General features: G+C 35.1%; 1 protein-coding gene across 1 annotated transcript in view; it reads left to right on the plus strand.

The window, feature by feature from the left end:
• Phum_PHUM347100 (nesprin, putative) overlaps positions 1-14,867 on the plus strand; it is a gene marked incomplete at both ends in the record, with an annotated part of 33,043 nt that overhangs the window by 11,535 nt on the left and 6,641 nt on the right. Inside the window, 8 exons of the mRNA XM_002427767.1 lie at positions 99-8,713; positions 8,888-11,323; positions 11,406-11,659; positions 11,757-11,952; positions 12,032-12,212; positions 12,291-12,548; positions 12,630-12,817; positions 13,088-13,396. Of these exons, the coding sequence (XP_002427812.1) occupies positions 99-8,713; positions 8,888-11,323; positions 11,406-11,659; positions 11,757-11,952; positions 12,032-12,212; positions 12,291-12,548; positions 12,630-12,817; positions 13,088-13,396 (12,437 nt within the window). The remainder of the gene's footprint in view (positions 1-98; positions 8,714-8,887; positions 11,324-11,405; positions 11,660-11,756; positions 11,953-12,031; positions 12,213-12,290; positions 12,549-12,629; positions 12,818-13,087; positions 13,397-14,867) is intronic.

Consider the following 14,867-nt stretch of genomic DNA (forward strand, 5'->3'; position numbering starts at 1 on the left):
AATAACATACGAAGAGCCGGATGAGAAATTAAAATCGTTACTAAGAAAAGATATAGATTAAGGATAGAAGGGAAGCCTTCGAAGACGACGTTGAAAAGAAATACACGCCGACAAAGACAAACCTGATGAGAAAGACAAACCAGACGACAAACACAAACCGGATGATAAACACAAACCTGACGAAAAACACAAACCAGATGATAAACACAAACCTGACGAAAAAGTCAAACCCGATGATAAACACAAACCGGAAGACAAACACAAACCGGATGACAAACACAAACCCGTTGAGTCGTCTAAGGATTACATTTACGTTCCTGATAAAAAAGAGAAATCACCGAAGTTCGATAAACCTGATGATAAGAAACACAAACCGCAAAAACCGAAGAAAGGCGACAAAGATCAGCCTTTGGAAGACCTCAAACGAGAAACCTTGTCATTCATCAAACACGAACAACCGACGGATGAACGATTTACTCCGGATACCAGAGATCCAACTCGTACGGTAACAATCGAAAAGGTTACCAAAATAATAACATACGAAGAGCCGGATGAGAAATTAAAATCGTTACCAAGAAAAGATATAGAATACGTATTGAAGGAATCCTTCGAAGACGACGTTGAAAAGAAATACACGCCGAAAGACAAAAAGGATAAGAAACACAAGCCAGACGATAAACACAAACCAGAAGATAAAGTCAAACCGGAAGACAAACACAAACCAGAAGATAAAGTCAAACCAGAAGATAAAGTCAAACCGGAAGACAAACACAAACCGGATGACAAACACAAACCGGATGACAAACACAAACCAGAAGACAAACACAAACCGGATGATAAAGTCAAACCTGTCGATTCGACCAAGGATTACATTTTCGTCAAGGATAAGAAGGAGAAGTCGCCGAAATACGCTGATCTATATGAAAAAGCTAAACCGGATGACAAAGACAAACCTGACGAAAAAGTCAAACCCGATGATAAACCCAAACCTGACGAAAAAGTCAAACCCGATGATAAACACAAACCTGACGAAAAAGTCAAACCCGATGATAAACACAAACCGGAAGACAAACACAAACCGGATGACAAACACAAACCCGTTGAGTCGTCTAAGGATTACATTTACGTTCCTGATAAAAAAGAGAAATCACCGAAGTTCGATGAACCTGATGATAAGAAACACAAACCGCAAAAACCGAAGAAAGGCGACAAAGATCAGCCTTTGGAAGACCTCAAACGAGAAACCTTGTCATTCATCAAACACGAACAACCGACGGATGAACGATTTACTCCGGATACCAGAGATCCAACTCGTACGGTAACAATCGAAAAGGTTACCAAAATAATAACATACGAAGAGCCGGATGAGAAATTAAAATCGTTACCAAGAAAAGATATAGAATACGTATTGAAGGAATCCTTCGAAGACGACGTTGAAAAGAAATACACGCCGAAAGACAAAAAGGATAAGAAACACAAGCCAGACGATAAACACAAACCAGAAGATAAAGTCAAACCGGAAGACAAACACAAACCAGAAGATAAAGTCAAACCAGAAGATAAAGTCAAACCAGAAGATAAAGTCAAACCGGAAGACAAACACAAACCGGATGACAAACACAAACCGGATGACAAACACAAACCAGAAGACAAACACAAACCGGATGATAAAGTCAAACCTGTCGATTCGACCAAGGATTACATTTTCGTCAAGGATAAGAAGGAGAAGTCGCCGAAATACGCTGATCTATATGAAAAAGCTAAACCGGATGACAAAGACAAACCTGACGAAAAAGTCAAACCTGACGAAAAAGTCAAACCCGATGAAAAACACAAACCTGATGATAAACACAAACCTGACGAAAAAGTCAAACCCGATGATAAACACAAACCGGAAGACAAACACAAACCGGAAGACAAACACAAACCAGAAGATAAAGTCAAACCAGAAGATAAAGTCAAACCGGAAGACAAACACAAACCGGATGACAAACACAAACCAGAAGACAAACACAAACCAGAAGACAAACACAAACCGGATGATAAAGTCAAACCTGTCGATTCGACCAAGGATTACATTTTCGTCAAGGATAAGAAGGAGAAGTCGCCGAAATACGCTGATCTTTATGAAAAAGCTAAACCGGATGATAAAGACAAACCTGACGAAAAAGTCAAACCCGATGATAAACCCAAACCTGACGAAAAAGTCAAACCCGATGATAAACACAAACCTGACGAAAAAGTCAAACCCGATGATAAACACAAACCGGAAGACAAACACAAACCGGATGACAAACATAAACCCGTTGAGTCGTCTAAGGATTACATTTACGTTCCTGATAAAAAAGAGAAATCACCGAAGTTCAATGAACCTGATGATAAGAAACACAAACCGCAAAAACCGAAGAAAGGCGACAAAGATCAGCCTTTGGAAGACCTCAAACGAGAAACCTTGTCATTCATCAAACACGAACAACCGACGGATGAACGATTTACTCCGGATACCAGAGATCCAACTCGTACGGTAACAATCGAAAAGGTTACCAAAATAATAACATACGAAGAGCCGGATGAGAAATTAAAATCGTTACCAAGAAAAGATATAGAATACGTATTGAAGGAATCCTTCGAAGACGACGTTGAAAAGAAATACACGCCGAAAGACAAAAAGGATAAGAAACACAAGCCAGACGATAAACACAAACCAGAAGATAAAGTCAAACCGGAAGACAAACACAAACCAGAAGATAAAGTCAAACCAGAAGATAAAGTCAAACCAGAAGATAAAGTCAAACCGGAAGACAAACACAAACCGGATGACAAACACAAACCGGATGACAAACACAAACCAGAAGACAAACACAAACCGGATGATAAAGTCAAACCTGTCGATTCGACCAAGGATTACATTTTCGTCAAGGATAAGAAGGAGAAGTCGCCGAAATACGCTGATCTATATGAAAAAGCTAAACCGGATGACAAAGACAAACCTGACCAAAAAGTCAAACCCGATGATAAACCCAAACCTGACGAAAAAGTCAAACCCGATGATAAACACAAACCTGACGAAAAAGTCAAACCGGATGATAAACACAAACCAGAAGATAAAGTCAAACCGGAAGACAAAGTCAAACCGGAAGACAAACTCAAACCAGAAGATAAAGTCAAACCGGAAGACAAACACAAACCGGATGACAAACACAAACCGGATGACAAACACAAACCAGAAGACAAACACAAACCGGATGATAAAGTCAAACCTGTCGATTCGACCAAGGATTACATTTTCGTCAAGGATAAGAAGGAGAAGTCGCCGAAATACGCTGATCTATATGAAAAAGCTAAACCGGATGACAAAGACAAACCTGACCAAAAAGTCAAACCCGATGATAAACCCAAACCTGACGAAAAAGTCAAACCCGATGATAAACACAAACCTGACGAAAAAGTCAAACCCGATGATAAACACAAACCGGAAGACAAACACAAACCGGATGACAAACACAAACCCGTTGAGTCGTCTAAGGATTACATTTACGTTCCTGATAAAAAAGAGAAATCACCGAAGTTCGATGAACCTGATGATAAGAAACACAAACCGCAAAAACCGAAGAAAGGCGACAAAGATCAGCCTTTGGAAGACCTCAAACGAGAAACCTTGTCATTCATCAAACACGAACAACCGACGGATGAACGATTTACTCCGGATACCAGAGATCCAACTCGTACGGTAACAATCGAAAAGGTTACCAAAATAATAACATACGAAGAGCCGGATGAGAAATTAAAATCGTTACCAAGAAAAGATATAGAATACGTATTGAAGGAATCCTTCGAAGACGACGTTGAAAAGAAATACACGCCGAAAGACAAAAAGGATAAGAAACACAAGCCAGAAGATAAAGTCAAACCGGAAGACAAACACAAACCAGAAGATAAAGTCAAACCAGAAGATAAAGTCAAACCGGAAGACAAACACAAACCGGATGACAAACACAAACCGGATGACAAACACAAACCAGAAGACAAACACAAACCGGATGATAAAGTCAAACCTGTCGATTCGACCAAGGATTACATTTTCGTCAAGGATAAGAAGGAGAAGTCGCCGAAATACGCTGATCTATATGAAAAAGCTAAACCGGATGACAAAGACAAACCTGACGAAAAAGTCAAACCCGATGATAAACCCAAACCTGACGAAAAAGTCAAACCCGATGATAAACACAAACCTGACGAAAAAGTCAAACCCGATGATAAACACAAACCGGAAGACAAACACAAACCGGAAGACAAACATAAACCCGTTGAGTCGTCTAAGGATTACATTTACGTTCCTGATAAAAAAGAGAAATCACCGAAGTTCAATGAACCTGATGATAAGAAACACAAACCGCAAAAACCGAAGAAAGGCGACAAAGATCAGCCTTTGGAAGACCTCAAACGAGAAACCTTGTCATTCATCAAACACGAACAACCGACGGATGAACGATTTACTCCGGATACCAGAGATCCAACTCGTACGGTAACAATCGAAAAGGTTACCAAAATAATAACATACGAAGAGCCGGATGAGAAATTAAAATCGTTACCAAGAAAAGATATAGAATACGTATTGAAGGAATCCTTCGAAGACGACGTTGAAAAGAAATACACGCCGAAAGACAAAAAGGATAAGAAACACAAGCCAGAAGATAAACACAAACCAGAAGATAAACTCAAACCAGAAGACAAACACAAACCAGAAGATAAACACAAACCTGACGAAAAAGTCAAACCCGATGATAAACACAAACCGGAAGACAAACACAAACCGGAAGACAAACATAAACCCGTTGAGTCGTCTAAGGATTACATTTACGTTCCTGATAAAAAAGAGAAATCACCGAAGTTCAATGAACCTGATGATAAGAAACACAAACCGCAAAAACCGAAGAAAGGCGACAAAGATCAGCCTTTGGAAGACCTCAAACGAGAAACCTTGTCATTCATCAAACACGAACAACCGACGGATGAACGATTTACTCCGGATACCAGAGATCCAACTCGTACGGTAACAATCGAAAAGGTTACCAAAATAATAACATACGAAGAGCCGGATGAGAAATTAAAATCGTTACCAAGAAAAGATATAGAATACGTATTGAAGGAATCCTTCGAAGACGACGTTGAAAAGAAATACACGCCGAAAGACAAAAAGGATAAGAAACACAAGCCAGAAGATAAAGTCAAACCGGAAGACAAACACAAACCAGAAGATAAAGTCAAACCAGAAGATAAAGTCAAACCGGAAGACAAACACAAACCGGATGACAAACACAAACCGGATGACAAACACAAACCAGAAGACAAACACAAACCGGATGATAAAGTCAAACCTGTCGATTCGACCAAGGATTACATTTTCGTCAAGGATAAGAAGGAGAAGTCGCCGAAATACGCTGAACTTTATGAAAAAGCTAAACCGGATGACAAAGACAAACCTGACGAAAAAGTCAAACCTGATGATAAACCCAAACCTGACGAAAAAGTCAAACCCGATGATAAACACAAACCTGACGAAAAAGTCAAACCCGATGATAAACACAAACCGGAAGACAAACACAAACCGGAAGACAAACATAAACCCGTTGAGTCGTCTAAGGATTACATTTACGTTCCTGATAAAAAAGAGAAATCACCGAAGTTCAATGAACCTGATGATAAGAAACACAAACCGCAAAAACCGAAGAAAGGCGACAAAGATCAGCCTTTGGAAGACCTCAAACGAGAAACCTTGTCATTCATCAAACACGAACAACCGACGGATGAACGATTTACTCCGGATACCAGAGATCCAACTCGTACGGTAACAATCGAAAAGGTTACCAAAATAATAACATACGAAGAGCCGGATGAGAAATTAAAATCGTTACCAAGAAAAGATATAGAATACGTATTGAAGGAATCCTTCGAAGACGACGTTGAAAAGAAATACACGCCGAAAGACAAAAAGGATAAGAAACACAAGCCAGACGATAAACACAAACCAGAAGATAAAGTCAAACCGGAAGACAAACACAAACCAGAAGATAAAGTCAAACCAGAAGATAAAGTCAAACCAGAAGATAAAGTCAAACCGGAAGACAAACACAAACCGGATGACAAACACAAACCGGATGACAAACACAAACCAGAAGACAAACACAAACCGGATGATAAAGTCAAACCTGTCGATTCGACCAAGGATTACATTTTCGTCAAGGATAAGAAGGAGAAGTCGCCGAAATACGCTGATCTATATGAAAAAGCTAAACCGGATGACAAAGACAAACCTGACGAAAAAGTCAAACCTGACGAAAAAGTCAAACCCGATGAAAAACACAAACCTGATGATAAACACAAACCTGACGAAAAAGTCAAACCCGATGATAAACACAAACCAGAAGATAAAGTCAAACCGGAAGACAAACACAAACCAGAAGATAAAGTCAAACCAGAAGATAAAGTCAAACCGGAAGACAAACACAAACCAGAAGATAAAGTCAAACCAGAAGATAAAGTCAAACCAGAAGACAAACACAAACCGGATGATAAAGTCAAACCTGTCGATTCGACCAAGGATTACATTTTCGTCAAGGATAAGAAGGAGAAGTCGCCGAAATACGCTGATCTATATGAAAAAGCTAAACCGGATGACAAAGACAAACCTGACGAAAAAGTCAAACCCGATGAAAAACACAAACCTGATGATAAACACAAACCTGACGAAAAAGTCAAACCCGATGATAAACACAAACCGGAAGACAAACACAAACCGGAAGACAAACATAAACCCGTTGAGTCGTCTAAGGATTACATTTACGTTCCTGATAAAAAAGAGAAATCACCGAAGTTCGATGAACCTGATGATAAGAAACACAAACCGCAAAAACCGAAGAAAGGCGACAAAGATCAGCCTTTGGAAGACCTCAAACGAGAAACCTTGTCATTCATCAAACACGAACAACCGACGGATGAACGATTTACTCCGGATACCAGAGATCCAACTCGTACGGTAACAATCGAAAAGGTTACCAAAATAATAACATACGAAGAGCCGGATGAGAAATTAAAATCGTTACCAAGAAAAGATATAGAATACGTATTGAAGGAATCCTTCGAAGACGACGTTGAAAAGAAATACACGCCGAAAGACAAAAAGGATAAGAAACACAAGCCAGACGATAAACACAAACCAGAAGATAAAGTCAAACCGGAAGACAAACACAAACCAGAAGATAAAGTCAAACCAGAAGATAAAGTCAAACCGGAAGACAAACACAAACCGGATGACAAACACAAACCGGATGACAAACACAAACCAGAAGACAAACACAAACCGGATGATAAAGTCAAACCTGTCGATTCGACCAAGGATTACATTTTCGTCAAGGATAAGAAGGAGAAGTCGCCGAAATACGCTGATCTATATGAAAAAGCTAAACCGGATGACAAAGACAAACCTGACGAAAAAGTCAAACCCGATGATAAACCCAAACCTGACGAAAAAGTCAAACCCGATGATAAACACAAACCTGACGAAAAAGTCAAACCCGATGATAAACACAAACCGGAAGACAAACACAAACCGGAAGACAAACATAAACCCGTTGAGTCGTCTAAGGATTACATTTACGTTCCTGATAAAAAAGAGAAATCACCGAAGTTCGATGAACCTGATGATAAGAAACACAAACCGCAAAAACCGAAGAAAGGCGACAAAGATCAGCCTTTGGAAGACCTCAAACGAGAAACCTTGTCATTCATCAAACACGAACAACCGACGGATGAACGATTTACTCCGGATACCAGAGATCCAACTCGTACGGTAACAATCGAAAAGGTTACCAAAATAATAACATACGAAGAGCCGGATGAGAAATTAAAATCGTTACCAAGAAAAGATATAGAATACGTATTGAAGGAATCCTTCGAAGACGACGTTGAAAAGAAATACACGCCGAAAGACAAAAAGGATAAGAAACACAAGCCAGACGATAAACATAAACCAGAAGATAAAGTCAAACCGGAAGACAAACACAAACCAGAAGATAAAATCAAACCGGATGAAAAATTTAAACCGAGTGACAGGCATAAACCGGAAGCTAAACGTAAACGTTTTGAAAAAGTGATTTCTGGTGATACATCAAACGTTCCTGAAAATAAATCTGATAAGGAACATGATTATCCAAAATCTAGTGGTATAGGTTTTACTAAGGATAGCTTTGCTGACGTTGTTAAAAGGGATAGACGAAATGTGGGCGATACGAGTAATGATACTGTTAATGATCCTACATTTATTGATGATAATGACAGAAGTCAAGTTCACGATCCGTCTGAAAATGATTCAAAATCATTTGCTGGTTCTCTCTTTTCGGCTGCTAAGAAAATGTTTGGTTTTCCTTTTAACAAAAAGCAGTTGGATTCACCTGATACATCTAAAAACAATTTCTCCGATGTTGGTAGTGATTTAGGTAGAAATATTCCTTCTGAAAGTTCTTCAGTTTCTGATGTTAGTGACAAAATTATTAGTGATGTTCCTTTGGTGTCCAACACAATGACTTCAACAGACGATTCTCACGTTTCTAGTTTAAAACTTTCCTTTGATCCCGCTCCTAGTAAACCGCTTTCAGATTCACAGCTTGGAGTGTCTTCTGCACTTATAGTTCATGATCTAAAATTTGAATCAAAGGTAGATTTTTAACTTTTTTTTTTTGTTTTTTTTTTTTTAAATTTTTTTATTTGAAATATTTTTTTTAAATTTTTATAATTTAAAAAATTTTCATTTCTTTAAATTAATCGTCATTAATTATATGTATGGGTTTTTTTTTTTTTTTTTTTTTTTTTTTTTTTTTTTTTTTTTTAGGATCCTGTCGTCGAAAAAACTACTGAAGAAAAATTGATTAAAGATACCAAAATTCATTCTTCACCTTCAACTTATACGGACACACAAGTACAAACAACCTCTCCGGAAAGATCATATCGAGACGTTGTTAAACTTCATAAAATTATTCAAACAAAAGGATTAAATACTGCGGATGAAGGAGTACAAACCACTTCTCCGGATTCTCTCGATAGCACTTTTGTTTCGGAAAATATAAAACCTTCCACAGAAGAAAAACCGTCGGATAAATATGTAACATCGGAAAAATATCAGCAAACAACTGTTTCTAAAGCTCCAACAGCATCGGCATATTCTCAAACGTCACCCCTTTCTTCATTAACTGAAAAAGAAATTCACGAACCGCGAGAAGAAGGTACACGACCTAAAAAGATAAACGTTGAAAAGAAATTCGAAAATGAATTTATTGATCAAGAAAAAATTCAAGGAGAAAGTTATATGGGAGAACCTTTCAATGTTTCAGTCACAACCAAAGTTTCAGTTAATCGTCCAAGTGATTCAACAACTGAAAAAGCTAATCTTTTTATCGATCACGAAAAATCAATTGATAACAGTGGTGGTCAATTACCAAAAGATCGTAAGGAAAAAGATAAAAAGGCAAAAAAACCTTTTGAAAAAGTAGAAAAAATGGAGGAACCAAAGTCAAAAGAAGATCCTACTTTGTTAAACCAGGCATCTGCGTTCACTCCCGATGATGATGATACCATTAGGAAAATTACGAAAACTGATGATAAAGTTGATTCAACGGATTCGGATCGTAAATTATTTGTTGATAAATTTATTGATTCGGAAAAGGAATCTAACCAAAAGGATAAAAATAAGAAAAAACCATCAGTCGATGTTAAAGTGAAAAAATCCGGAGATTCGCCCGCGGAAAAGGGTTTGGATGATAAGAAAAAAGGAGACGACACCATCGATTTTATAAAGTCAGAAAAATTTAAAAGTCCAGATTTGGAAGACCAGAAAGGTGTTTACATTTCAAATGTTTCAAAAATCGGAAAAGAACGTTTTAAAAAAATAAAAGATTTAAAAAATCGAACTCGAGGATTAAACTGGTATCCGGACACTTCCGAGAGCGTCGATCCTTTGAAATCATTAAAAGATGACATTCAACAATTAGAGGATGCAATTGCGAGAAATGAAAATGAAGAAATTCAAATTGTCCTCATTTATTTTATAAAAAATATCAATTATTGGTTGGAAACGATTGAAAATAGAATTTTACAAAGTCGTTTCGATACCACAGAAGGACCGAACCGTGATAAACTTAACGATGCAAAATCTGTTAAAGAAGAAATTATTTTCCTCAGGACTAGCGTTGATAATTTACTTAAAAAAATTAATAAAATGCCCAACGTTACGGAATCCGATAATAATATTTATTGGGTGAAAATTTATCTGGAAGAAATAGAACCGCAGATAACATCAATTAAAGAAGTAACCGAAACGGAAGGGAAAAAAGTTGCCGATGAATTAAGTCGATGGGAAGAATTCTTAAATAGTGTCAATAACTTATCCGTCATCGTGGAAGAATCGAAACAAAATTTTGAATCTCTTTTAGATTCGGACGAAACGACAAATGCCAAATTGAAAGAATTTGAAAAAATTGATAAAGCCAATAAAGAAAACATTGAAAATGCCGAAAAATTACTTAATCAAGCTAAAGATTGGGCAAAAGACTATCAGAATTTGGAAATCCCCTTCGAAGTATACACCACTTACGAAACGGCCAAAAATATAGAGAATAACTTAAACGCGGAAAAAGAAAGACTTTTACAATTGTTAAGCTTAGCCGATGAATACGAGCAAACATTAAAAGAATTTGCACAAATTATCGAAGTGGCTGATAATTTAGTCGAGAGTCCGATAACAATAACTAGTTTAAATCACCTTCAGGAAGAAATGCAAAAACATAGGAAATTTTTTGTTAATCTGAGTCATTGCAGAGCCATTCTCGAAAGTCTGGAAAGCAATTTGGACGAGGAAACAAAAGGTGCGCATAATGAACTACATAGTAAACTTCATTCGAAAGCTAGCACTATTTTAGACAAAGCCGCATCTCGTGCTCAACAAATGGCCATGGCTGCAAGTAAATGGACGATATTAGATAAAGGAGTAAGAAAAGAACAACAATGGCTACAAGTCGTTCATCAAAGAATGCCCGATCTTCAACAAGTTATTTCTTCGGATTACGATCAATATATATCTTTATATCAATCATTGGCATCGGATACCGCGAATCATCACAGTAAAATTTTACAATTGATCGATGTAGCCAACAAGTTACAAGATGTTATTACGTGCGTCGGTTTGGAAAAATTTTACGATGATTATCTTAACATAATTGTAACACTTCAAGAAGAAATCAGTAACAATTTGGAAAAACTCTTGGCGTTCCAGGTGAGCGTTTTATTAATTAAATAAATTTTTTGTTTTTTTATTTAACAAATTTTACTTAGCCTTTACCGTACTGTAATTGTAGGAAACTTGGACTCTTTACAAATTGTTAACGAACAAATTGGATTCTTGGATGAAAACTGCAGAAAAAGATTTGAAGGATTTTAAATCGAAATCGAAGAGAACGAGCATGAGACAATTTTGGGAATTGAAAGCTCAATTTGAGGTACACAACCGTATGAGAAATGAAATTGGTGTCAATTTTGAAAATGCCATTCAATTGCTTCCAATATCGGATGAAATGATTCAAAGGGAAATTTTAGGAAAATTAGAAAACAGGTTTAGTTCTTTTCTCTTCTCATATTTTTACGCTCTTTGTCTAGACAAAAAAAAAAAAAAAAAATTGACGTAATTTAATTTTTATTTTTTTTTTAAGATGGAAACAATTGGAATGTGAAATAAAAAGCATTCAAGAATCCGCTGTTGCGGATCTATCATCTCAAGATGTATCGACAAATGAAAAATTAAAATTATTAGAAAAAGAATTAAACGAATTAAATGACACGGTCGATGATCTTCACGGTATAATAAAAACCGACGAAGAATTAAATTTATACATTGAACGAATTCAGGTTATTTTAATTAAATGTTTAACTTTTTATTTTTTTATTTTGCTGCAGTAATTAATTGAGTACCTTCTTTTTTCGTTAGATTTTGAACGAGCGACTTTACGCGATTCAAGAAGAATTGGGAAGGCTCGGATTGATGCCTGCAACCGAATCTGAAAAAGTCGGATATTTATTTGGGTTAGCGAGTCGACTCGATCAACAAATAAGTGCAGAACTCAACGAATCGAATCTTTTACGAGAAAAACTTATAGTTCTTAATAAAGGTAAAATTTGAATTATTATTATTATTATGCGTTCGTGATAAAACGAATTTTTTCATAAAAATTATGTATTTCGTACAGGGTTGGAAAAAGTTAAGAGACATCAATATTCGCTGTCGTCAACTTTAGAACAATGCGGAACGGCTGAGTCTATGTCGTCGGAAGTAGTCGAGCAAGCTGTCAACACTTGCGAAAATATAACAATGGAATTATCTGATCAATGGCAGGATATGATGGAACTTCGTCAAATTCTTCATAACTTACCGATGAAGTTAAGATTGTCCGTATCGCCTATCAAAATCGAAAGGGAAATCAGTCATTTACAAGAAATGCATGCAGGTACGATGATTCTGTTATCAATTATGCGTCATCATTTCGAAAAAAGAATTTTTAAAAAAAAATTTTCCATGACAATTACAGTGCTGGAAGAACGATGCAACGGATTACTTCATCTTCTTAAACACCGATTGGGAATGTGGAAAAAATACGAAAAACAACTGGAAAAAGTACAGAAAAATATCCAAGAAACGGAATGCATGGTCGAACTATTGAGTCTTCAGGGTTCGATCGATTTGGAAAGATTACAAACTTCCGTTGATAAGCTTAAGGTATTTTATATAACCATTATCACATTTTATCATTTAAACATTTAAAAAAAAAAAACAATTATTTTTGATACTTATTATTATTATTATTATTATTGCTGTTGTGTTGTACAAAACATAAAAACAAAATTATCAATTTTTCATTTGTTTTTTCTTGTTTGGTAAATTGTTTTGTTTCTGCTATTTGTTTTTTTTTTTTTTTTTTTTTTATTCTTTTTTTCAATTTCAAAATGGCGTCATTTTTTATTAAATTGATTGATTTTTTTATAACAGGACCTTCAAGATTCCGTTGGAAAACGAGAAGATTTAATTTCCGAATTAAAACAATTTGCCGAACCTTTGGCAAATTCTTGCGATCCGGAAGTTGCCGCACAACTTAAATCGCAGCTCGAGGAAACGGAAACGGCGTGGAATAACACGAGGAAAAACTTGCAGGAAACTGCAAATAAGTATAAAAAAGCCGTCAAATTGTGGAAAAGTTATCGGCAAGCGAGAGACGACATTAAAAAATGGATCGAAGAACAAACGGAAACGTTGAATCTTTTACAAAATAATCCGGAAAATGCGACGTCACAAATTAAGGTACGTTTAATAATTTTTTTTTCATTTATTTATTCTAATCTCTTTTTAAATTTTAAATTTAAATATCAAACCAAAATTAGACTCGTAAAATTTAATTATTATTATTATTATTATTAATAAGCATGTCATTCAAATATTATTATTATTATTTTTTTTTGTGTGTGTGTGTGTTTTACAATCAATGAAAACAAATTGAATTTCAATAAATTGCTGAGTCATAAAATATATAACAATGGCGACCGTCGTCGTCGTTATTATAATATTTAAAATTGACCCTAAAAAGCCTAAACCGTTTGAAAATAATAATAATAATAATGCGCAAATAATAATAATAATAATGAAAAACATTTGTTTGTTTGTGTGTGACGAAGTTAAAGCCAAGGTTATATGCGTCAACGACCTCTTTTTTTTTGCCCAACTTCGAATTGGCAAACAGTTCGCGCGCAGTGGTGCCAACGGAGAGAAAATTTTCAGTATTATGTTGTTATCGGTCACGTGTTGTAAATTAAAAATTTTCTTGAGAAATCGTTTCTATTTTTTTCTCTTCTCTCTCTTTTTTTTTTTTTTTTTTTGTTAATTTAATTTATTATAAAAAAAAAAAAATTTAATTTAATGTGAAAATGTATTGCGGACGTGTCGTTTCCGAATCCGATGTCCGTTACGTGTCTGATCCGGTCGAGGTGAGATAATAATAATAATTTATTTTTAAAAAAATTTTTTCTCTTCTACTCATTTTGTGATATGAAAATTATGCGTTTTAATCCCTAAATCTCGATAATCATAATACATAATTCATTTTTTATTTTAATTTAATAAGTGATGATGATAATAATGATAATAAATAAATAAAAAATGGAGGAAACGATGGAAAAGAAGAAAAAAAAGTTTTTTTTTTTTTTTTTTAACGCGTAGTTTGGTTAAAATATTTTTTAAAAAAAATTAGCAATTCACGATTGAATTATTGTTTCTCATCGTATAAATTATTATTATTATTATTATTAACGTTTTTTTTTTAATTACGTAATTTTTATTTATATACATAAACAAAATATTGATTCATTAACAGTTTCAATGCAACGAAAAAATTTTTTGTTTTTTTTTTTTTTTTTAACGAAACGTAATTGCGTATTTTTAGCATTGAAAAAAGAAATTTTATTTTTAGATTTTTTATTTTATTTAAAAAAAAAAAAAAATGTTTTCAACATATTGAAATATTTATTATTATTATTATTATTATTTTAAATTTAAAAATATAAGAAATTGAAAAAAAAAACGATTTTACGAAAACATCCGCCATTTTAAACCTTTTTTTTCCGTTGTTATTTTTTTCGTTAAACGGGTTAAATTTTAATTTTTTTTTTTTTTTTTTTTTTTTTTTTACGTTAGAAAAATATGATTAATATCTAATCAAAAAAAAAAGGAAAAAACTGATAAGATAAGAAAAATAATAATAATTTTAGGGGGGGGGGAA

Source organism: Pediculus humanus, genomic scaffold, assembly GCF_000006295.1.
Source record: "Pediculus humanus corporis 1103172107761 genomic scaffold, whole genome shotgun sequence".
NCBI classification, from domain to species: domain Eukaryota; kingdom Metazoa; phylum Arthropoda; class Insecta; order Psocodea; family Pediculidae; genus Pediculus; species Pediculus humanus.